The sequence below is a fragment of the Uranotaenia lowii genome, chromosome 3, assembly GCF_029784155.1.
Source record: "Uranotaenia lowii strain MFRU-FL chromosome 3, ASM2978415v1, whole genome shotgun sequence".
NCBI classification, from domain to species: domain Eukaryota; kingdom Metazoa; phylum Arthropoda; class Insecta; order Diptera; family Culicidae; genus Uranotaenia; species Uranotaenia lowii.
Window position 1 is genome coordinate 147279286 of NC_073693.1, and position 25274 is coordinate 147304559.

At 37.3% G+C, this 25274-nt stretch overlaps 1 protein-coding gene across 2 annotated transcripts in view; it reads right to left on the minus strand.

The window, feature by feature from the left end:
- The window catches only part of LOC129757203 (uncharacterized), a 483998-nt gene that overhangs the window by 65593 nt on the left and 393131 nt on the right, over positions 1–25274 (minus strand). For both annotated transcript variants that reach the window (XM_055754336.1, XM_055754337.1), the window contains exon 6: positions 5242–5386. In XM_055754336.1, coding sequence (XP_055610311.1) covers positions 5242–5386 — 145 coding nt within the window. The remainder of the gene's footprint in view (positions 1–5241; positions 5387–25274) is intronic.

Below are 25274 nucleotides of genomic sequence, written 5' to 3' on the forward strand. Positions count from 1 at the left end.
ACAGTTCGTCATTTTAAACATAGGGCTTCATTATGAAACAATAAGAAAAAGAGTCTTTGTTCAAGAAATTTCGAATGTATCCTTCGGCCAAATAGTCTTTGATTTATTGCTTTGAATCATTTAAAAAAGGTTAAACTCACTTGATGTCGAATTATGCTCACTAGGTTTCAAAGGCTGGTCAGTTAGAAGGAAGGAATGTCTTCCTGAGCGAAAAACTATCAGACGCAATCAAAAATAGTAAAAAAATAACAACTTAAAATGTGGAATTTACGATTTTTTCTCTAAAAGTATGTTTCTTTTTCTGAAAATTGCATTTAGAAGTTCAAAAATTATCAAATTTAAGTCTAAGAAAGTAGCTTGTCGAGAAAAAAATATTCTGTATGGGACTGTTATGCGAGTAGATTTGAGAAAGGTTTCAAATATTCTCGCGTAACAGTCCCATAACGAATAAAAATGGTGCTCCCGACCTCACTAATCACCCAATTTCGAAAATTCAGGTCTTACGATTTATTATGACAACCTAGAGCACATTCCATCAAACGATTTTCGTTTATGCTGAAAGTTGTGGTCACAATTTAAAAATATAATCCAAAACAGAAAAAGCTGATTTTCTCGCTTGCTTGTTTTTGCATATGGGACTGTTATGAAAAAAGGGGCAGTGTAGGACTTGAAATATTTTCTCCCTGATAACTTGTTAATTCGCGACAGCCTAGGAAAATAAACTTGCTTATGGCAAAAAACCTTGTAAATAGAAGACATTTGAGAAAAGAACTGAGCAAAATCAATCCGCGTAACAAAACCTTAATGTAGGTACTTTCTATGAACAGCTTTGGCTGATGGTATATGAATAGGTTAGGCAAAACCATTAAGATTTTTTTTAGGAATTTTTCAAATGTCCCGCTTTTTTCTGAAAGTGTCTGGCAAGCCTACACGGAAAAAATTTAGTGGTTATCCCAAAGACGTTGTCATGATAATTTTATCATTTTAGTGTTTTCAACCACGAAAAGTAAAACATCGGTTTTGTAAAAGTGCACATGAAACATTATTGAAATTACTATGTACCTGGTAATTTTCGATAACTCTCAATGTTTGTTGTAGAAATTACTACGGTCATGATAATTTCATCATAATTTCTATTACAACTAGCGTCCGCATAGTAATGTAGACATTGTGGCACCAATTCATATCAACAAAATTCTTCGCACATGGTACGTTTGAGAACAAAACATATTTTACCCAAAACATCAGAACGTATGATAATTTTACTATGGTAAACGTTCTTGTTGTTTATACTAATTAAAGATCATTAATCATCAAACCCGTGAGTAAACAAACAAATTTCGAGCTGCTTTCAAGTTTCATAACTTTGAAAATCTTTCCAGAGCATCGAGAGAACCCACTAACATTGACCGACGTGTGTCGGAAGTGCGAATTTTAATGTTTTTAATTATGTAATGGATGCATGGAAATAAACAAACAACATACATAGTAATTTTACTACTTAAATCAAGCTCCTCGCTACTCCTAATCTTAATCATAACTCATACTAGTTTCATCATGAAGGATATCAATTTTTTTACGCATCATTTCATTGACAATTTTACTAAAACGCAGTCGAATTTAGGGTAACCTATTTTGGACCGCTTTGGGAAGTGGCTAAACTATTTGCAGAAATAAAATAGTACATGTTACAATTTTTGACTGCATTATTCGTCCATTACGAAGATCAAGGCTTTTTCTATTGAAACATATCGTCGTTTTTTGCAATATAACAAGATTTAAGCTTAAAAACGCGTTTCGTCGATTATTATTCTGGTCGGTATTTTGAACCACCAGGTTTCTATTTTGGACCACCCTCTGGACCTATTTTGGACCACCCTTAAACTAACTCTTTTTTTCTAAATTTTGCTATATTTATGACAACGATTGATGCTCAATGCGAATAATTCAGTTAAACTTGTCTTTTCTTATTATAGTAGTCAAGTATTGTTTGTTTGATTAGAAAAGAGTAAAAACAGAAAAACCGTCCGTTATATAGTGTTTATAAAATATTTTGAAAATTCCGACAGCACATTGCAGTCTCGACGAAATTTTTTCTGCACTGTTAAATACTGGCCAGTTGGCTTATCTTTGGCATCAGTTTTCAGAACACAAATCTCCTTCAGGCGACCCAAAGATAAGTTGAGAAAGTCTGGCGTTATCAACTCCGCGACATTTATTGATGCATTTTGACTACCAAAACCTTAGTGGATTTGGTTTTCCTTCGGTTCTGTAACATAGATTCAAAAAGATGAAAATATGCGAGAATTAGGTTTAATGAAAAAAAATTACAAAAATTCAGTTTTATCTTTAAAACAACTTTTGTCCTACGGAAAAATCGTTGGAGTAAATTTTTACCGTTATCGTTGGAGAAAATTTTTCAACAGTTTTTTGAATTGCTTAACCACAGGGACTGAAAAACAAGATTTTTATTACTTTTTTGCGTGTAATTTTTCACATTTTATCAATTTATTCCCAAGTTTTGAAACATATATAGCTATAGTTGAATATATTTTTTGTTAAAATTGTTGTTTAAACTGAGATATTTCAACTGTTACAAAAATTAAACTCTGCATATTCGCCGATTTGTTGTCATTTTTTTTTTTCAAACCCATCCTTTAGACGGGGTTTATATTTCGGCTTTTCTACCAAACCAAGTATATTTTTTTTTCTCAAAAAACAACCTTGAATGGTTGTAACTTTTAGACCAAACTGTCAATAATTAATTTTTCATGAAGCATAATAAAAAAGGACTAAATGAAAAGTTGGTGCATGTCCAGTTTTTTTTTTTCATATTATTAAGCTTCTTCAAGCTGTAGCTTTTGATAACAGCTCATCAAACAGTTGCCATTAATGTGGATTATTAAATTAACGTGGTTTAAAGCGTAGTGCAAAAAAGGTAAGTTAAAACATTCATTGATTGGCTTAGTTTATGCCAATTGAAGTAAACCCCATCTAAAGGAAAGTTTGAGCTTCAGCGAGTTAATTAAATGAAATAATGCCAAAATTCCTAAATTTTATTTATAATAGGAGTTTGTAATAGTATGCATAATTATTTCATACCCTCGTAAAACGTCTTTTTACGCTCATGAACATTTGAAAGCAAGTTTAATACCCCGGTTTTGTTGGGTGGTCCAAAATAAATCCGTAAGGAATAAAGTAGGACTTATTTTCGACATGGGTCAAATTGCTATTAAAACAAGTTTTTTTGGTTCTCCGAGCTTGCAAACTAGTTTTCAAGTGTTTTCTTATAGCTGTGAACATGTTTGTAGTTGTTGAATTTATCATTGATTGACAGGAAACTTCTTGAGAGTTGACGCCAATAATGGCACGTCCTCCTGAAATGGGCTTGATTTGGCCCAACTGTGAAAAATCAAAACTTTATTTTGCATTTTTTCCACCTTATCAGCTTATTTGAATGAAATGTTAGATATGATTTAAATCATAAGAAGAAGCTTGAACTATATATGTTGAACATTTTCATAATTAACGTGATTTTTTGGAAAAATATTGGAAAAAAGCTGCAAGGTGGTCCAAAATATGTACCCGGTCCAAAATAAGTCCGTTACCCTACTATGCGCAGCCAAAATTGAGCACATGGTAAAATAGCTATGCGTAAGGTATTATAAGCAACAAAACATATTTGATTCAAAAATATGGTTGCATGTTGTTCATTTAAACCATGGATTTAGTAGTTTTACTATGCTTTTTTTTGTGTGTAAGTTATGGAACAAAGAAAAAAAGTGGCCCATGATTTCCCACTCTACCATAATATCATTTTTACAGGGTTCGGCAATGGAACTGCTACATTACTTCAACAGTAATTATTTCGTTGCACACGAAACAGTATTGATCGACCTCTCGTCGCTTTGTTTACATTAAGTTTTAGCTATCATTGGATGTAAGTGTTTCTTTTGTAATCAGGTGTTATCCGGAAAAATGGATCTCGAACAGAAACGTAGCGCTGTCGTTGCCTCGTTCCTAGCTGGCAAACGGCAGAAGGACATGGTTCGTGAGCTGTCCGATATAAGGGTGTGCAGAAGTTATACCGTACAGTTAAAAGATACTTGGAGACAGGAAGTGCCAAAAAACGGTTAGTGGAGGACGCCGACCTACTGTCGTGACACCTACCATCGCGAAGATCGTTAAAAAGTGCCTTAAGAGAAATCCTCGTCATAGTGCCACTAAATTGGCAGAGTATCTCAACATATCGGATCAAAGCCTCCGTCGGATCCTGAAAGATAAACTTCAGACCAAGTTCTACAAGATCCAAAAGGTTCAAGACCTCACGGTGAAGCAGAAACAAAAAAGGGTAAAAAGAGCGAAGGCGCTGCTGAAGAGGGCCGCGGAAGGAAGGTTGAAGAATATCGTGTTTACCGACGAGAAACTCTTCACCGTACAGCAGTTCGTGAATAAGCAGAACGGCAGAGTTTGGTTGCTAGACAGATCACGAAGCCATGCCGACTTGCTGACGGTCAGCCGGCGACAGAAACCAGCATCGGCGATGGTTTGGCCCGGAATCACCCGTGATGGCCGGACTCCACTGGTTTTTGTCACTGAAGGAGTGAAGATCAACCAAAATACATATTGGGAACTAGTTCTACAGAATGTCGTCGAACCGTGGCACGTCGACATTTTGGTTCCAGGGATTGGGTTTTCGGCGCCGGCTCACAAAGCGAAGAAAACCCAACTTTGGATTGCGCAACATTTTCCAGGGTTCATTTCGAGCTCCGAGTGGCCGGCGAGTTTGCCAGACCTGAACCCTATGACCTTCGCTGTTTGGAGTATGTTGGAGGCCGAAGTCTGCTCTAAGAAACATGAAGGTGTGGAGGTCCTGAAGCGACATCTCGTGGCAGCCTGGGATAAAATACCACAAGAACACCTGCGGGCCTCATACGATGCGTTCCTTGACTCTGCGGCGAGCGAATTGTGAGTTTACCTGTCAATTTTTAAAAAGTAATTTGTATTCCAGAGAAATTGAATGAATTTGAAATAAAAAGTTGTTGTTTTGATCAATGTATATGTTTACTTCAATTAAGCACTTCAGTTGCCGGACCCTGTATCTTTGCTAAATTAGATTTAACTGATTAGATATGTTGATTTATCAGTCATTTCTTAATTTTTCATCGAAATTCTAGGGATTTTTCATTCTGGGAAAAAATGTTCAGAAAAAAGGAGTACAACCACATAAAAAAAACTTACCGTCAGTAGCTGGCTGCTCGCAGAGCCATACCCGGCAGCAATGATCTGGCAGCTGGACCAGCCGCGGTCCCACGCAGATGGCCGTATCGTTCGGCGGCGGAAGATTCTCGTGCGGACACAGGGTCGAACACGCGTGCCTTCCATTCTGAAAAGGGTTTGACAATTAATGGTGGTTAGCGGAATAGCAGCGATTTCATTGAGTCACAAACATTATTCATGGAAAAGCGTCAAACTGAAAATTTGTTAACTGATCCGGGATGAGCCAGCCAGGGGGAGCAAAAAGAAGACAACTAAAAAAATGGCGAAAGCATACCCATCCGGGGGATAATTTATTGCGTTAAATTTTAATCAGATTTGTTGATGCTCGTTGGCTTGCGAATTTTTTCTGCTGGTAGGACATTCTTTCATCAGTCCTTTATTTTAACGAGTTGTTGCTGCTTAGCCGAGAAGAATAGCCATTTTCTCACCACCCCCACTCCAAGAATGTGCGTCCGCCAATTAACAAAGTTTTAATTTGATCTTCATCCTCTCTCTCGGTGCGATGGTGATGGTCCCTACAAATTTCCCGGCGCGTACGAAAGTTCAGCTTTACTAATCCTGTTTGGTTGCGTTTAAGAAGTTTTGCAACTTGACGCGCTGCTTTACGTTCCTTCATCGTTTCAATCATTGCTGCTGACTTTTATTTTACTTTTTTTTCTTACTATCTCTCTGAGCCTGTTTGCTTGTGGTTCTGCTAAGCTGCTTTGAGTGGAAAAGTTTTCTTCATAGATAGCGAGAAAAAAAAATTAGATAAAATCGTTGACTCCGGGCGCTAGTCTGAGCCATTACACTGCATTACAAACGTGAGGAAAGGATTATCTTTTCGGGCTCCGGGGAAACTTTTAAATTAATCATTTCCTTCAAATCCGATTAAAACAGAGAAATAATTGCGTGTAGTGAATGTCTTGTTTGGGGCTTCGGAATCGCATTTATTTATAAACGGTAACGCACATCAAGTTATACAATTTGCTTTCAGATAAATGTGTTTGAGAATACGAGTGAAGCTTAAATTTTCCCACGAATCGAAAATTCAAAAGAATTTATCCATATTTCGGTACATAGCAATACTACACTTTCAAATCACTTTTGAACTTGCTTAAGATTTCCCATTATAATAGATCAGAACCCTGAAAAAATTGTTTCTACTTAGCAACAAATTATTGCGACACCGAAAATGTCATGCCAATTTTCTAATAATGTTTAGAATCAACCCAAAATTTAAGGGTAGTTTTATACATACATTTACTTTAAAAAAAAATAAAAGGTGGTTCCTTGAATGTACAATTCAACGGATTTTCGCTTGTTGCGCTTCGCTTGTTGCGCTTCATGACGCTCTCTGACTCGAGTTTGCCGCTCAGTTTAGCCACACGTTTTAAATCCAAGAGTTCTCCTTCTTTACTTTCTCGCTCTGAGTAGTTTTTTGGCGCGGATATTAAAACTACCAAAATGAGCGTGGCGACGATTTTTTTTATTTTTTTATTTGTGGTTGTCCTAAGACGACTAAGACCAGAAAGCTCCAACTTGCCTGCGTTAACACTTTCGTTGCCACGCTCATTTTGATAGTTTTGCTAGACGGGGCCCAAGAAGTTCTCGGAGAGAAAAGCAAGAACTCCAATATTTGAAACGTGTGACAACTGAGCGGCTAACTTGAGTAAAAGAGCGTCACACGTTTTTAATGTGACGGGGCCTCCTAGGAAATACACCCGTCACACGAATATGGATCCCATGGCGACGAACGTCTTAAAGTGGATACAGACCCCGTTCGATTTTGGCAACATGCCCGAACATTTTGTGTTGCCAAAATCGAATGTTGCCAAAATCGAACGGTTTTTTTTTTCTTCAATTTTTTTCCTTTATTTTTACAAAATAACTATTTTTATTATCATTAACATTACTTTAAGTTAATTTCCGACCATTTTAGTATTTTTTTTAATTATTTTTTCTCATGTTTTTGATGCATTTTGCACTGTTCTTGCTTTGTTTGTAATCTTGGTTATTTTTGTCATATTTGCTTTTTTGTCATTCTTCATCATTTTTTAGTTGTTTCTCGTCATTTCCAGACTTTTGTTTGATTTTTTTTTAAATTTTATTAAATTTTTCATCTTTTTGTCATTTTTGAGTACTTTATAATTTTTTGTTTTTTTTTTTGTTTTTGTTGTTGTATTTAGCCATCATTTTAGAACATAAAAACGTATTTATGATGTTCTATTCAATTACATTGGTCCTGTTAAAGAGAAAACTAAAAGGTAATGTCGCTTCTAAAAACCGTTCGATTTTGGCACATGTGCCAAAATCGGATGTTGCCAAAATCGAATGTTGCCAAAATCGAATGTTGCCAAAAACGAACGGGGTCTGTATTGTATATGAGAAAAAAATAAGCGTTTTGCAAAATGAACTGCATTCGACCCTATCTTCTGTTGTTGATGAATCGACTCCTTGAAAAATCAGAATTAAAAATTATTTCGACATGATTAATGTTTCAAAAATTATAATCGAATAAAACTACTGAGCAGATAAGTTATTCGATTTCAAATTATTCATCCGAACAATCAATCGAACTGAAATCAAACGAAAAAATAATAGCCGAATCATTTGTACCCGTTGCACCGCAAGATCGAAATTCAATTAACTCTCTGCAAATTATCCCCGATTTTCTGCATCTTCCGCTTGGTACACTCTCTCTCCAAGACGAGAAGGATTTTCTAGTTCATAGTTTCACAGAAACGTCAAAGGGCGTTCCCTTGGAAGGTTAATTCAAATATTTAATTCAATCAAAAGGGCTCCAATCGGATAGAGCAAGCGACTACGTAGAGCGTCGTGTCGTTTCTGTATGTGCAGAATTCATAGGAACTAGAAACAGCGATATGGTAACAAGTTGTTTGCTTGCTACAGCGTTTAAACTTCATACAAGTATGGTTGATGAAATCCCTCAATATGGCTTAATTTCATAGTATAAAATATTTACTAACAATTTTCTATGATATGGAAAAGTTTATTTGAAGATTTCATTCATCCCATGCTAGTAGTGTTTTTTATGTTTTTTGTTATAATTTAGGAAAGTCAATAATGAAAGTTTGAATAGAAAAAGTCTTACATTAGAACCTGTTATAATGCTCTTCGCTGAAAAACAATTCCAACAGTAGTCTATATAAAAAATAACAGTATCAAACGATTCTTATATCAACTTATATTTCTCCTGTTTAATATTTTTCAGATAAAGTGCGGTTGATGATATTAAAAATAATATCATGAACTTTGATAAGGCTTTAAAATAGTGACAAGTATCGATCATCCCAGTAGTACAATGACCCTGAACGGATTTTCCTCTTTCTTTTAAACCTTCTAGCAGTACATTGAGCTGCTGCTAACGCTTTGAAGAAACGGTGATGGAAAAACGATGTAAATTATCTCATCCTTTCTCATTCCACCGAGAACAAATTCACAAAAGGTTTGAAAAATGACTCCACCGGGCACGTAACGCCAATTCTCGACTGGGGAAAATCGTTCGCCACCATTTTTGGGATCTAGGTTGGTAAATTAGTCTTCAGACGGGAGTTTTCCTTCTCCAATCGAAGCGAGTCAATGGTCTAGATTTCATTCTGCCGGGATGCTTGACTAGCGCTGAATCGATGAGAAGGCTAAGGGTCGGAAAGATTAATTGATTAACCAAATTCAAGGCAAAGCTAAACAGTGCAGATCAGACGTCGGGAATCAAGTTTCGAGGGTTGTCGGTGAGAAAAATGAATTTATTTAAGATAAAATTCATACAATGCAAGAGTTTCATCTTGTGAAAGGATTTATGTTAACAACTTGGTTCATGGTTTTTAAGCTCATTTATTTTTTCTGTAAATTTTATAAGAGACCGTTTAAACCCTTAGTGTTTATTCGGGTCTTAGCACATGTACTTTGTACATACGTTTTTCATGTACTTTGTACTGTTTTCAGAGATGCCGATTTTTTTTCTCAAAATAACACCGAGTAGAATTTCTGAGTTGTAAACCGTTATTTTCCATGTAAAGGGTGATACGGTCAAAATTTGGTCAATATCAACGTATTTCTTTCAATCTTGCATTTTAAAACCTGAACACCCCTCATTTTGAAGGTGTGTGTGTAGAATGTTGCTACTATTTTGATTTTGGAATTCACTCTTCAGTTGTCAAAATGCCGTCCAAGAAAGAAGAGCAGCGTATCAAAATTTTGTTCGCGCATCGCGAAAATCTGAGCTACTCGCACGCAAAGCTGGCAAAATCGCTAAAAGTTTCCAAATCAACCGTTACAAATGTAATTAAAGTGTTTGGGGAACGTTTGTCGACAGCCAGGAAGTCTGGATCGGGGGGAAATCGAAAACCGGAAGCCGCTGAGACGACAAAGAGAGTTGCCGATAGTTTCAAACGAAACCCTGACCTCTCTCTCCGAGATGCCACTAATAAGCTGGGTGTATCGTCTACAACCGTGCATCGAGCCAAAAAACGAGCCGGACTATCAACTTACAACGCAGACACCAGATACCCAGACTGATCAGTGGCGCTTGAATCCATACAACTAAAAGTCGCCCAGAACCATCTGTCGGGGCATCGTGAAACTACTGTGCTTCGTCAAGAAAAAAAGTTACACTTGATAATTAACAAGTCAAATGAAACCCGTCTTGATTGAATCACCTATTAGTATTTGAAATTCTATCTTAAATATGTTCACTATCATTTTTGTCTTCAATGTTAATTGTTTACTTTAATTTACTGTATCATAATAAGAGATGAATGTTATACAAACAATGACTGTTGATCGATTGAGATAAAAAAAAAACAAACGCAACGTTATAGCGGTCGTTAGTTCAGAGCCAATTAATTTTGAGATTCAGTTTTGATTTCTAAACTAATTTATCCGGCTGAGTATGAAAATTATTATGTCTGTTGTAAATAATTCATTGAGTTCGGAATTGTTCGTCTTAATCTGAAAGGTTGACTGCGACCAAAAAGACAAACTACATATAACTCCTTGAAAAACTTACTTACTTACTTAATGATCCTGCGCCGATCCTCCGGTGCATAGGGCCGTGGTAAAAGACCTCCACTGTTGACGATCCGGAGCCAGCGTCTTCACCTGGTCCCAGTCAAGATTCTTGTCGACAGTTCGGATTTCAGCGGCTAGGCTTCGCCGCCACGAGTTTCTGGGTCTGCCTCTTCTTCGATGTCCTTCTGGATTCCAGTCTAGCGCCTCTCTGCAAATCTCGTTTTCATCTTTTCGCAGCGTGTGCCCGATCCATCTCCACTTACGTTCCCGAATCTCGATTTCTAGCGCCCTTTGATGACAACGGTGATGTAGTTCCTCATTCGAGATCCAGTTGCCAGGCCACCAAGCGCGGATGATATTCCGCAGGCAGCGGTTTACAAATACTTGCAGTTTTCGCGTCGTCACCGCATATGTGCACCAAGTTTCGCACCCGTACAGCAATACGGATTTGACGTTTGAGTTGAAGATTCGGATTTTTGTTCGTAGAGAGATCTGGCGTGACCGCCAGATGTTTCGGAGACTCGCAAACGCAAATCGGGCCTTTCTGATCCGGGTTTCGATGTCTTTTCTGGTACCACCATCAGGCGTTATCTGGCTACCAAGATACTGGAAGCACTCCACTTTCTCAACTTGTTGCCCAGCTACCATGAAACTGGAGGGATTTCATGTGTTGATCTCCATCGACTTGGTCTTTCCGACATTGACTTTGAGACCTGCTGCCTTGGAACTTTCGGTGAGGTCGTCGAGATTGCTCTGCATGTCTTGTTGTGTTTGGGCGAGCAAAACAATATCGTCAGCCAGGTCAAGGTCGTTCAGTTGCTCCATTGTTAAAGGATTCCACGGCAATCCTCGGTTTGGTGCACAGTCGATCGATCCTGTCAGAATCTCATCCATTACGATGAGGAAAAGTAGCGGTGATAAGATACATCCTTGTCTCACTCCAGCAGTTACCGGGATTGGTTCGGACAAGACACCATCGTGCAAAACCTTGCACGAAAATGCCTCGTATTGTGCTTCGATGAGATGGACTAGTTTCTCTGGGACCCCTCGTCGCCTTAGAGCCGCCCAGATGTTTTCATGGTTAAGTCGGTCGAATGCTTTTTCGAAATCAACGAACACCAGCAGAAGAGAGTCCTGGAATTCGTTGATTTGTTCCAGTATGATTCGTAGCGTTGTGATGTGGTCCACACATGATCGTCCGGATCGGAATCCAGCTTGTTGCCGTCGGAGTGTAGCGTCGATTTTCTCCTGGATCCTGTTCAGGATCACTTTGCAGAGTACTTTGAGGGTTGTGCAGATCAACGTTATGCCTCGCCAGTTACCGCACTCTGTCAGGTCTCCTTTCTTCGGGACCTTTACGAGGATACCCTGCATCCAGTCGGCCGGGAATGTTGCAGTGTCCCAGAAGTCAGCGAAAAGACGGTGCAACATTTGTGCTGACAGGGCAGGGTCGGCTTTCAGCATTTCAGCAGGGATGCAATCGATCCCAGGTTCTTTGTTGGATTTCATGTTTTTGATTGCCGCTTCGATTTCAGTCAGCGAAGGCGCTTCCGAGTTGACGCCATTTATGCGACTTACTGTTGGCGCTTCAAGCTGCGGGTTCTGTTGGCCATCGCTATTCGTGACTCGGAAGAGTTGTTCGAAGTGCTCAGTCCATCGTTTGAGCTGGTCTGTTCGATCGGTCAATAACTGACCTGCTCGGTCTTTCAGCGGCATTCTTGCATTAGTCCTTGCACCACTGAGGCGGCGAGAAATGTCATAAAGTAATCGGATATCTCCATTGGCGGCGGCTCTTTCCCCCTCTTCGGCTAGGGAGTTTGTCCAGGCTCTCTTGTCTCGTCTACAAGCTCGTTTAACTGCCTTTTCCAGCTCCGCATATCGTAAGCGGGCGGCTGCTTTGGCTGACCCGGTACATGCCTGCTCAATTCCGACTTTCGCCTTTCTCCGATCATCGACCATCCTCCAAGTTTCATCCGACATCCATTCACTTCTTCTTCCACAAACTTTACCGAGAGTACCATGGCTCGTCGTGATAAAGGCATTCTTGATTCCACACCACTGTTCTTCGACTGTTCCGTCTGTCGGCAGCTCCGAGGCTTGGGATTCTAGCTGTTCAACGTATGCCCTTTTCACCTCTGGATTCTCCAACCGGCGGACGTCGTATCGACACCCGACTTTCTCCTCGCGCCGTTGGACACGCGCAACTCTCAGTCGTATCTCGCCAAGGACGAGGTGATGGTCAGATGCAATGTCTGCGCTTCGCTTGTTGCGGACATCAAGAAGGCTCCTTCTCCATTTTCGGCTGATGCAGATGTGGTCAATTTGATTTTCTGTTCGGCCATCTCGGAATACCCAAGTGACCTTATGTGCTGGTCGATGGGGGAAGAGCGATCCACCGATCACCATGTTATTGTTGCCACAAAATTCTACAAACAGCTCTCCATTTTCGCTTATCTGTCCTAGGCCATAAAAAACTTGTATTCTAATTTATCTTAACTGTTTCTTGGCTTGTACCTAGATAGGTTTGAGGAGTGAAATAAGTTGACATTCTCGTTGGGTTGATTGGAACGTGTTTAGACAATGTAAAAAAAGCTGAATAATATTTAAATGTGATGAATGTATTGATAAGATCTTTAATCCTTTTTGCCGCTGGAAGTGTTCGTGATATAATGCTGGTAGTTTCACTAAAACTTATACATTTTTCGAAAAATAACCTCAGAAACGACCGTGTTTGTCGACCGGGCATTTTTCCCTGTTTAAATGTGCGTGAGAAATGTCAAAAAACAACTGTAATGACCATCTCGCGTAATCTTTCATTACGTCGTTTGAAACATCTTGAGAATTCACAGAAAATTGCTTAAAATGTTACCAAAACAACTTTAAAATTGGTATTTTACATATAGAATATGTTGTCCAGGCTACAAATATTCTAAATGGAAAGAGGTCGCGACTAGTTTATGTCAGTTTTTTTCGTAATAAAACTGATTGTTTACATTTTGTTTCATACGACGTAATGAAAGCTCACGCGAGATTTTGGCATAATTTTGGACTGGACTGGAAAAGCGACAATGTTTTTTGACTTTTTTCCCCATCTTAATCCGTACACGAGAGCCAGTGCGCGTGAGAAATGTCAACTTAAAAATCTTTTATTCGAAAAATTTTTTTTGAAAAACTGCCCTAAATTTGGAACATTTCAAAATTTATGTTTCAAATCCATTTCTCTTTGCTTCTGAAATTTTTTCTCCGTTGACATTCAACCAAATTCTTTGATTCAAAGTTTTGTTAAAACCATATTTCGAAAGTAATTAGTTTACTAAATGAATCCATTCTTCAAAAAACTGTAATTTTGAATAAGGGTCATTTTAATGTTCCTTAACCGCTGCCCAGTAAATAAGAAATAATTTCGCTGTAACTAAACTTTTATATCGATTTCAATGCTTTTCCACACCACCAAAACGAATTTTGGATGGTAAAAGAACAGTACTATCTTGATGCAAACGAAAGTCATTTTTATTTTCTTGTCGTTTTATGGAATGTCAAATATCGTATGTCTGTGTGAGTGAATTCATTTAATGTTTTGATTTTTATGCGACGAATTCACGTTTGTTTTATTTTACCCATGGATAAAATCAATTACACGTGCGATATTAAAAAAATGGTTCTAAATTTAACAAAAAGAATAATAATGCAAAAATAACTTAACAACAGAACAAAAAAAGCTAAGCTATTCTTACTTAACAGACTCGGCTGATTAAGATTGTTTGTCAATAATCATCATTATGTCAACCAACGCACTTTGTTAGAAATTGTACTAAATTTGCAGGAAAATGCTTCATCTCGAAAACAAAAATATTGTTTCCACAACTGCCTCTTCCAGTGGGCAATAAAAGAGTTAGTTTGATATCCAAGTTTAGTTAGATATTTTGAAAAGTCACATTTCTCGAATGTGACTAAATTTGTCATAGAAAGGGAAGTTTAAGGATTTATTAGAGAAAAAAGTAAATAAAAATCTGACATCAGTTTTATGTTGTAGATGATGACTTAATGGTATATTTCGTTGTTTCGATTTTCTTTAAGTTTCTTCTGTTAACAAAACATAGCTTTACAAATTTTGTAAATATTACCTCCACATTTGTTTTATTCAGTTTTTGTAAACCTCTATAAATGCGGCAATTCGGCTAGGTGAAGGGTTTTGAGAAACTCTAACTGAAACAGATTGTTCAACAAATTTCAAACAAAGATTCTCGTCCATTCAAATGATTTAACAGTTCTCAACAGTAATATAATTTAAAACCACATTCAATATACTGTAGTTTTGCAATATACAATCAGTGGAATGTTTTTACGATGTCATTTGTCGTTTTTTAACAAGTCCTAGATCGTTTTACAAATAATTGGGTCGTCACAATATTTTTCTACTCGGGAAACTTGAACTTACCCTTGACGGAGGTTTCAGGGTTAACGAAATCTTGCAGTCGAAAGTGATCTTCACAAATGAAGCCAAAGATAACATAAAATGGTTATTTTTCAACTACAACGTAATAAGAAAGTGGAGCATGGAAACCCCAAGTTTTCATTCAATTTTCATTTCTGTCGAAGTCGATGTATTTTTTATAAGCTTTATGGTTGAATTCTAACCACATTTGGTTAATGCGCTCTAATTCAAAATTGGTTTTAGTGGTTTTCGAAATATATCGTGTTATTTTTTTTATATCAAAAGTAGGTAATGAAAAACGACCGTATCCATCGCTAGATGTAAAGAAACAAATACCATAATGCAAATGTGTGTGTGATATATCGAGATTTTTCCTTTTGTGTATGTGGCCGTTAGTTTCACGATAACCCGTAGATAGCGCTGCGGAACAAGCGCCAAAATCAGCCTTCAGTGGTCAGTCTGGGTATCTGGTGTCTGCGCTTACAAGAAGGTAGTGACTTCAAATCGCGATGATAAACAAAATACGACGACCAAAGTGCGATCCCCGAGGCTGTACACGACGATGCTGACGAAGTTTGACTGCGTGGTAATGGACGACGAAACCTACGTCAAAGCCGACTACAAGCTGCTTCCGGGACAGGAGTTTTATACGGCAAAAGGAAGGGGAAAGGTAGCAGATATTTTCAAGCACATGAAACTGTCAAAGTTCGCTAAGAAATATCTGGTTTAGCAAACCATCTTTACCTGTGGCTTGAAAAGCAGCATTTTCATAGCTTCCGGGACTGTCAACCAAGAAATTTACGTGAAAGAGTGTTTGAATAAACGTCTGCTGCCTTTCCTGAAGAAACACGGTTGTTCCGTACTGTTTTGGCCGGATTTGGCATCTTGCCATTACGGTTAAAAGGCCATGGAGTGGTACCATAGAGAACCAGAGTTCGGGCTGGAGCCCCAACCGTGTGTAAAAATACCAACCGTGATTTCAAAATAAACGACGCCATTTTTGCAACTTAGCTAAGAGCCAACAGATGTCGTTACCGGTACTTTTATTTTTTCCATTTTTTCTACACGCTCAGACGATAGTATCTTCAACGAATGAAAAATGCGCTCAAAGCCAAATTTATTTTCAGTCACTCAATCGGGTATTAAAATAATCGTATGGTTTTTCAGTTTCAGTCCGTTCAGTTTTTTTTTCACAAAATTGTTCTCTCGGTAGGATTGATGAAAAATTGGCGCATGGTGTTATCGGATATCTGTAATAAGTATAATAAAAGGGGGGAATACTTGAAGAATTTATAAAATTTTGATATCGAGTTGCTTTTAAATCCTTTTGCTATGCTCTTAAATTCTTAGGATTCTTAGATGTCCGGGTAACCTCCATGCAATTACTTTGCTCTTTCTAAGAGGCAAAATTCGATATTAAGAAGCTATTCCAATTTCGAATATATTCGGAAGTAGGTACTGAAGTCCTATCCTGGCAGAAATGATGCGATGTTTACATGCTAGAATTTCGCAATGTTCTAAGGAAGATGGGTGGTGATAGTGATACTTTCGATTAATTAGATTTGAAATGCTTCGTTATGAGTGAAATTTAATTTTAAAAAATCTGATCCTAAACAAAAAGTGGAGTTGATCCATTAGAGGGGTATCATAAATTAACATATCATACAGAAATCCTGCGGCAAATGTTGACTGAACTATTTTCGAAATTATAATTCATATTAAAACAGACACATAATAAAATTCTTATCTGAACTTTCTCTTCAAACAACTAAATAATGTTGTTTTTTTTCTCAAACAAAATCAGTGGCTCAATACAAAACGCGTACCAAATGCGGCAACATTGCCAAAAGAAAAAGATTTCGTTTAAAGAGCATATAGTTCCTGCTGCAAATTTCATTATGTTGCTTTTTCTACACCCCAAAAAATGAAAACTAGCTGAACTCTGTTTTGGTGCGATCTGGAAGTAAATTTTGGGTTATTTATGTTCTGAGTGTTCTCAACTGTTGACTGTCTCTCAACTGTCAACTGTTGAAAAAAAAATCGACAACAACAGCTGAGTCACTTAGCTAAGAGCCACTAGATGGTGCTGTTTTTAGACCAATTTTAACGGTTTTAAAATGGCCGACAATTCAAATTCTTACACACGGATTCGACACATACAATACCGTTCATAATGTATAGAAATTGGAAGCACACGCACTGTCACTTCAACTTTGTACTTCCATAACTTTTTGTTCTGATGATATTTTTCGACCAAATTTTTTGCGTTAGATAGATCAACTGTCACACTATTATATCACAAAATTTGAGGTTACTGGAGTTTGTGTGGCCTGAGAAACAGTCATTCTACGGAAATCGGACTTTTTGGACTTTTCTCATTCAAACTGCAATATCTCAGAAACTGCGCTACATTTTTTATTGAAATTTTGCAGAGTGATTGTTGAAACATAAAGCTAGCATGTCTGAAGTTTTCGAAAAGTTATATCGATGAGATCAAAAGTTACGCGAGGTGCAATATTTCAGGCATGAACCAAGAAATGCTATTTCTTGGAAAATTTAATTTGATTTTTAAATAAACGATTCCACCGATTTACACGCGTTTTCCCTTGACCAAATTGTGACCGTATCACCCTTTATGAAAGGGCTTGATGCGAGGATTATTAAAAACAATAACATTCACCGATAAGGCCGTAAAAATTAAATTTATTAAAAACAAAGTTAGCATTTCTAGTAGTAAAAGTTACCAGCATAAATAACTATGAAATACCTAGTTAAATTTTTTTAAATTTTGTATAAGTGCTGGTAGATTTTTCCAGTTACTAGATCTCCCTAAAATTGATTTTAATAATCCTCACAAAATGCCCTTTTAGGTTCCTCTGGAGGCATGAGCTAACGTGCTCTCGAGCCACAAAAGAGTTAAGGTTTCTTCCAAATTAGAGCTTAGCAGTACAAATCTTCGCAGATAAAAACGCTATGAGCATCGGCGATTGCTTTGTAAGCGGAGCTATGGAAAAATTGAGCTGTGAAGCTCGCTCAAATGAGCTTTCAATCCCTGAATCCCCTCTAGCTTTCAATCCCTGGAATAGAAGATTCATCTTTTAACTTCGTTTTCATATGCTGGAATATGATTGTTTTGCATCACGCGTTTGTTTATTTCAAAATTTCATCCATCCAAACATATTTTTTCAAGATTTCATTTTTGTAATTTTGTATTTTTGTGAATTTTAAAATAACCAGTGAAACCAATAATTTTTCAGACTGCTTCAATTTGATGTCTCATCAACCTTAAAATTTGTGATGTACAAGCGGTATGATTAAATGTAGACATTAAGTTTATAGAGGCCATCAAAGTTGAAAAGTTTTGCATGATGCCCCACTTGACGGTAATACAATCATCAATATTAGAAAATTTTGATTCTTAATTTTGTGAATCGTTTTACTGCAAATTAATTATTTTTGCTCTCGCACCCCTCTAGTTCTGGGGGCTTGAAATTATTTTAAAACGAGTATTTCATACTCAAATCAAAAGTATCAAACTGTTATTAAAATACAGACCCATGCAACCTTATAGAAGCCGCGTGGAAAACATACATATCTCAGATTTAAATCTTTTTTTTTGTCAGATCTAAGCTTTTAGATTAAATCTGATAAAAAAGCTTAAATCTTGCCGGGACCTGGTAATTGTGTAACGTTGCATACTCCTGTAGAAACAAACGAATGAGTTGATGTCCGATTGAGTTTTGTAAAAATGTGTGAAAATACATAGGTATTTTGCAAAAAGCTAGTACTGGATAAACGCTGAACTTGAACTTTCAGAATCCCATGTCATCTCCATTTCACTCTCTTAAATTCCTGCTGTGTTCTCAAGTGTATCATAAATAAATCATACGTCCGGTTAGCTTTCGAAGTAGGTATGCCATCAATAATAGACACAACAACAGTATCGGGAATCAATAACTGTGTTTTTCTCGTTAGTCGTCGTCCCAACAGCAAAAGGATTCCCCCAAGGACAAAACTCATTGGCCTTCATCAACACCAGGAACAAAGTTGGACAAGTTAATTTCAATGTCCTCTCTCTCCTGAGCGAGAAATTGTCGCTTCTGAGCCGTTAGGGCAAATAGTTCAATTTTCTACTAGCAGAATTGAATTTAATGATTTTTTAAAATTTTTACTATAAATTTATGAGCTAGGTTAGTCACAATAAAATTGCTAAAATTAATTAAACATTAATATATAATCGAAACGAACCAATAATTGGTTATCAGTCCATATTTTACAATATCTCATATTTTTCTTCAAAGCATATCGTTTTGAAAAGTTAAAAGAAGAATGGCAGCTGCTGTTTCCTGTTTTACCTTCCGGGTACTTTGTCATTCGGGAAGTTCAAACTGACACAAAGTAGGGTGATACCTAGAACGGCTATCTTTTCCGGGTCCATTCCCTGGGGAAGATGGGCACAGAATTCTTTTGATTAAGCTTCATTTTACTACTGAACCGTGTTATTTCGGGCAGCCAGGTAGTGTGGTGGTCGCTCATCAGGTAATAATTGATGAATGACCCAGTTTGGTGTCCAAGCTGATCTTGGGCTTCCGGTGCATAACATTGACATAATAAAAGTATCTACATCCTCTATGATCATGTGCACAGCAAAAAAAATCTCAACAGAACTGAGAATGAAATCCACTAGTATAACATGACATGGAATGCGATTTTCAATTGTAATTTTACATAATAAAAAAAAATCGAATCTTTAGCGGAACTGAATATGAATTACACTATTATTACAAGACACAGAACACGATTTTTGAATGTAAATTGCTTCATTTTATTTTCATCATAAAAGATGTAATTTTACAAATATTTTCCATCATAGCAAAATAAACTAAATTCTTAACAGCACTGAAAACATCAGACAAAAATTTTCCACGACACAGAACGTGTTTTTACAAACGTGTTTTATTTAACTCGCTCTGAAAATTCCGTCATGTTGCTTCTCTTTCTTTACATCACATAGAAGAAAGTCGGGTAAGACGGACACCCTAAGGTAGAATCGCAATAGAAAATTAGATATTGCTATTTTTATCGCAGTTTTCGTGCAGATGGGTAGTTAAGGTTGTTTGCTATCGCATTAACCACTGGAATTAGTAAATTTCCTTCATCAAGACTGTTTTTATAGCCATCTAAAAAATGCTTGCATATTACACTTTTCAAAAATGGTCGGGTAAAACGGACACTGTTCAGAAAAGGTACAATTTATCGCAAAATTTGCTGTAAATGTAGATATTTTTGTGAGTTAAGTATAAGAAAACGTTTTTAAACTAAAATGGAACCAACTGGTTCAAGTCCAGAAGCGAAACGATGTGGTTTCGAAATTCCGTATTTTATAGGCGCTTTCTTCACCGGAGGTCCTGTTTTTACAGTTTTTATGGCCTGCTTGAGATGTTGAGTGCTTTTCGATCGCCAATTGCTCTTGCCAACTTTTTTTTCAAAACGTTTGATGTTCAAGCCCTTTGACCGAAACTCGCTGATTTCCTCCAGATGGTTGGAAAGAAGCCTAATAAACACTCTTTCCTTGAAAACGGTTGACATTTTTGAAAATTTTGCGAGTTATGAACTATTTTATGAGGAGAGAAAATTACATCAAATAATGGATCCTCAAAGTTTTTGTTTGTTTTGTTTACTATTATGGGACCTTCCTTGCTATTAATAAACAAAGGGTCTCGAAAGTGTTGATACACTAAGGCGAACATATTCCCATCATTAGATTAGTGTCAAACATTGTAATTTTCGAAATATTGAAAGTGTCCATTTTACCCGCTGTGTCCGTCTTACCCGACTTTCCCCTATGATTGTAGTATCTGCATGTATAAAAGTTCTCAATTGATACTTCCTTTGCATTAGTACCTATACATCTTGTACAATCATAGTTATCTGTTAAAATGTACACCCGCGATCGCTATTGAATTTACTTATGCCGTTTTCGTTTATCCCCACTCGGCAAAACTTTTTCTGAATAAACAAACAGAATCGTTACCCGGGACGATGCATATATATGGTTGCTATACTCACCCTTATGCTTACCCCCAACACTGACAATTTTTTAGGGGTGCAACCGCTTGCTTGAGGTTCAAATCTCGGGCAAAACTAGTGGACTTCTGAATTAATAACCGAACGTAATAACAGCATTTAGGGCTAAACTCGTGGGTAACTAGGTTGCCACTGCCAATAAACGAAAACACTATTAGTAAGACACCTAACGACGTGAAGAAAGTTTGATTGTTATTCGACCTTGTAGTGAATTTCTTTAACACTATTTAATATTTTTCGGTAAAACCGGTTAGCCATAAGAATAGTTTCTAAACTGACTCGCAATTAGGGTATCTAGTTGATGTTGTTTTTAATCATCAATACAAATAAAAAATTGCTCCTATTTTACAGAAACGAGTTTTTAAAAGTTTATGACTAGAAATCAATAATTAAGTACAAAAAGTTAAAAATGTCTGCGTATATACTTTTCAAATGATTTTTTTTTTTGGAAATAAAGTCTGACTGGACACAATCAACAACAGCAGCTAACCACATGTGAATAAAAATGGAAATATTTGTGTGGTTTAATATTTTACAGATTTGATCCTAACAAACTTAAATTCAAATGAGCTTTAAAGTATCGAGAACTGAAAAAAAGTAAATATTTTCATTAATTTTAACGTTAAACTAAAAAAATATGTTGCTTCTCTGGTAACTTTTTCGACCGGTAGAGAAGGGAAGCAATGTAGGAAATATAAATAAATAAAAATGGGATCCCACGATCTATTCTAAGTGACAGACTAGACTACGCCGCCACGAGCTTCTGGGCCTGCCTCTTCTCCGATGCCCATCTGGATTCCAGTCAAGTGCCTTTCTGCAAATCTCGTTTCCATCTCTTCCCAGCGCGTGCCCAATCCATCTCCACTTACGTTCCCAAATTTCGATTTCTAGCGCCCTTTTATGACACCGGCGATGTAGTTCCACGTTTGAGATGCAGTTGCCAAGCCACTGCACATGCGTCGTCACGCATATGTGTACCGAGTTTCGCACCCGTACAGCAATACGCATTTGACGTTTGAGTTGAAGATTGGGATTTTCGTTCGTAAAGAAATCTGACCTGCTCTCCAGATGTTTCAGAGACTCGCAAACGAAAATCGGGCCTTCCTGATCCTGGTTTCGCTGTCTTTCTTGGTATCACCATCAGGCGTTACAGGAAGCACTCCACTTTCTCAACTAGTTGCCCAGCTATCACGAAATTGGAAGGATTTACTGTGTTGATTTCCATCGACTTTGTCTTTCCGACATTGACCTTGAGACACGCTGCCTTGGAGCTTTCAGTGAGGTCGTCGAGTTTGCTCTGCATGTCTTGTTGTCTTTGGGCGAGCAAAACAATATTGTCTGCCAGGTCAAGGTCGTTTAACTACTCCATTGTCGAAGGATTCCATGGCAATCCTCGGTTTGGTATTGATCTACAATCAATCGATCCAGTCAAGATCTCTTCATTCGATGAGAGAGGTAGCAGTGATAGGATATATCCTTGTCTCACTCCAGAAGTTACCGGGATTCGATCAGACAAGACACCGTGTCGAGTAGGACCTTGGACGAAAATGACTCGTACTGTGCTTCGATGAGATGTGCAAGTTTCTCTGGGACTTCTCTTCGCCTTAAAGCCGCCCAGATGTTTTCGTGGTTCAGTCGGTCAAATTCTATTTCGGAATCAACGAACACCTGCAAGAGCGTCCTGGAATTCGTTGATTTGTTCCAGTATGATTCGTAGCGTTGTGATGTGGTACTCATATGATTGCCCGGATCGTAATCCAGCTTGTTGCCGTTGGAGTGTAGCCTCGATCTTCTCCTGAATCCTGTTAAGGATCACTTTGCAGAGTACTTTGACCTCCTACCTGTAGTGAATTTCTTTAACACTATTTAATATTTTTCGGTAAAACGACGTTAACTATTGGGACCAAGTTTATACTTCCGTTAGCCATAAGAATAGTTTCTAAACTGACTCGCAAAATTGCTCTTCTTGCCGTTTGTTCTCAAGACTCTTCCGAGATTCCCCGAACTTGTTCTCGTTCTCTCATAATATGCGATATAAATGTGTGTGCGTTAACTATTTTTGTCACACTGAATAAAATCACCTTGTAATACTTAGAATAGATCGTGGGATCCCATTTTTATTTATTTATATTTCCTACAGACCTCTGACTAGGATATCAAGCTGACGTGTCGATTACAGCTGCTCTAGAGGATAATACAATGATGTAATTGTTCGAATAGTGTGAAGTTTGTTCTGCCTGGCAACAATATTTATTGGTATAGCTAGATTCACGCTATGTGGTACAAAGAAGGTGATGAAGAAACACGCACACTGTTACAGAACTCGTTATTCAAAAAGTAAAAAGGTAAACAAACCTACGTCACTTGCCAGGATGTTTATGTATCCTAGGCGAGAATCGTAAACAGCAGTTGGCAATAGTTTTTTTTCTTTAGTTTTCGCTGGTACAGCGATGATGGTTGTTTGTTTGAAAATGCAATTGACGTCACGAATTGGCATGGTTACAATGTTTACAAAAAAACTTAGCACGGGATTTCCATCGCCACCTGAGATGTGTATACAGGTTGCGATTCATGCAATGCCTGACTTTACTGTTTTTGACACTTCGAGATTCCTGTTTTGATTCCTTATTTTCCAATTCGGCATGCTGAGAAAGCAAAGCAAACATTTGGGTCCTCATTTTATTCTTATTCACACATTTTCAGCAACAGCTCTCAGCTCAATTTTGGGATAAACAAAAAATTTTAAAAGGAAATTAGTTAATAAGAAGTTAGAAGTTTTTGCCCCAGAACATTCAATGCAAAGTGGGTTGGTTCAGAAGAAATGTGTTGGAAAAAGTGTTCCAAAAACATGTACAAGAATTTCCAACTTTTTGTTCATTTCCGGAGAGATAACCGGTAAGAAACCAAAAAATTCGCTAAATTTAGTTCACAAAATGAGACTTGGTTTTTTGCTATCCTTCAACTGAGTGTTTAGTTAATTTTTTTTGACCGTGCAAATGTTGTAAGCAGGACGTGCGAACTGCAAAGGACAACTGTCAAATCACATACAAACGCACCGTACTGACTTTTTGGAACCTGAAAGTCAGTTCCCCTTTGATTTCAAAAGCATTTTGGTACCAAAACGTCAATGCGGTACTGAAATGTCGGTTCGGAAATTTTCTTCTCTTTCAGCCCGTTGGCGAACTTTCAACACAAAAGGGAATTAAGTCATCGTGAATCGACCCATTCAGACCGAAGTTTTATTCCCAAAGAATAAACGGGATAACTGTCGAAACCAATGGATTTTTGACACTGCTCGATGAATAAAATCAAATTCGCAGTTTTCAATCGTCAACTTTCAGTGCGTAGTAATAATTGAAATAATTGAAAGTTGATAATATTATACATTTCCGTGCGAGCAATTTTGTTTTTATTGTTTATCTGCAAATATTGGAATTGGTTTTTTGCGGTTAAGATACGGTCGGATCATTCGGAGTTCAATTTATTACGTATTTAGAGAAAAATTTGATTTACGCAACGGTAGTTAGACCAGGGGGGTGACAGCCCTATCCTTTGTCATTGATTTTGACAACCATCAAAATTACAGGCCCACGATTTATTGGGCCATAACAAACCTGACATTTTGCTGTCAAGGAACCGGACTAGATGTCAAATCCTAGAGAATTATGAATGATTGCAAACTAACACAACCATCATTCTGGTTCCTCATTGGTTGAAATTTTGACTTTTTTAACTCTGTACTGCTTTGAGAGGAAAACACCATAAACGTTTCTCCCGATGGATAGAAAAAAAGAAAAAGATTCTTGTTCGCAAGAAGAACCAGATTGTCACCCCCCTGAGTTAGACCCGATATTTGACAGCTCTGCTGATAGGTTGCATTTTCGTCAGTGTAGCCGAGAAACACTAAATCAAATCATCATATGATATGTAATATCGTTTTTTTTTTAAGATGAACTAAATTATTATTTGAATGAATTAATTGACTTTTCGGCGAGTTTAGTAGATTGTTAAATATCGATAAGAGTCGATTACTTTAAAACATCTAGATATGACTTATTTGAAACATTCTTTGAACTGTATATTATGTGATAATGTTTGTGTTAACTCAATTCATTCAAATTTAGGATTTCAAGTTTAGTTTCTATTCAATATTTTTATCACGCCAGCACTAAATTTAACTTCAGGAGTCGGACTTCCAACTTCCGAAAAATTATGTTTGTACTAGATTGTCGGAAGTATGTGTTGTCAGTTCCAAAACGATGCACAATATATGTTTGATTGAGTCAAACGGCGTTTTGCAACAAAGCTGTTTGACACGTTGTTGGTTTTTACTTAATATTTAAATATTTAAATAATTATTTTCATGGTTTCAGGATATTTTTTTGATAAAACAATTTTTGAATCTTCTTATGAACATGTAAAAATACTAGGTCATCTTTAAGCACAGACAAACTTTGAGGTG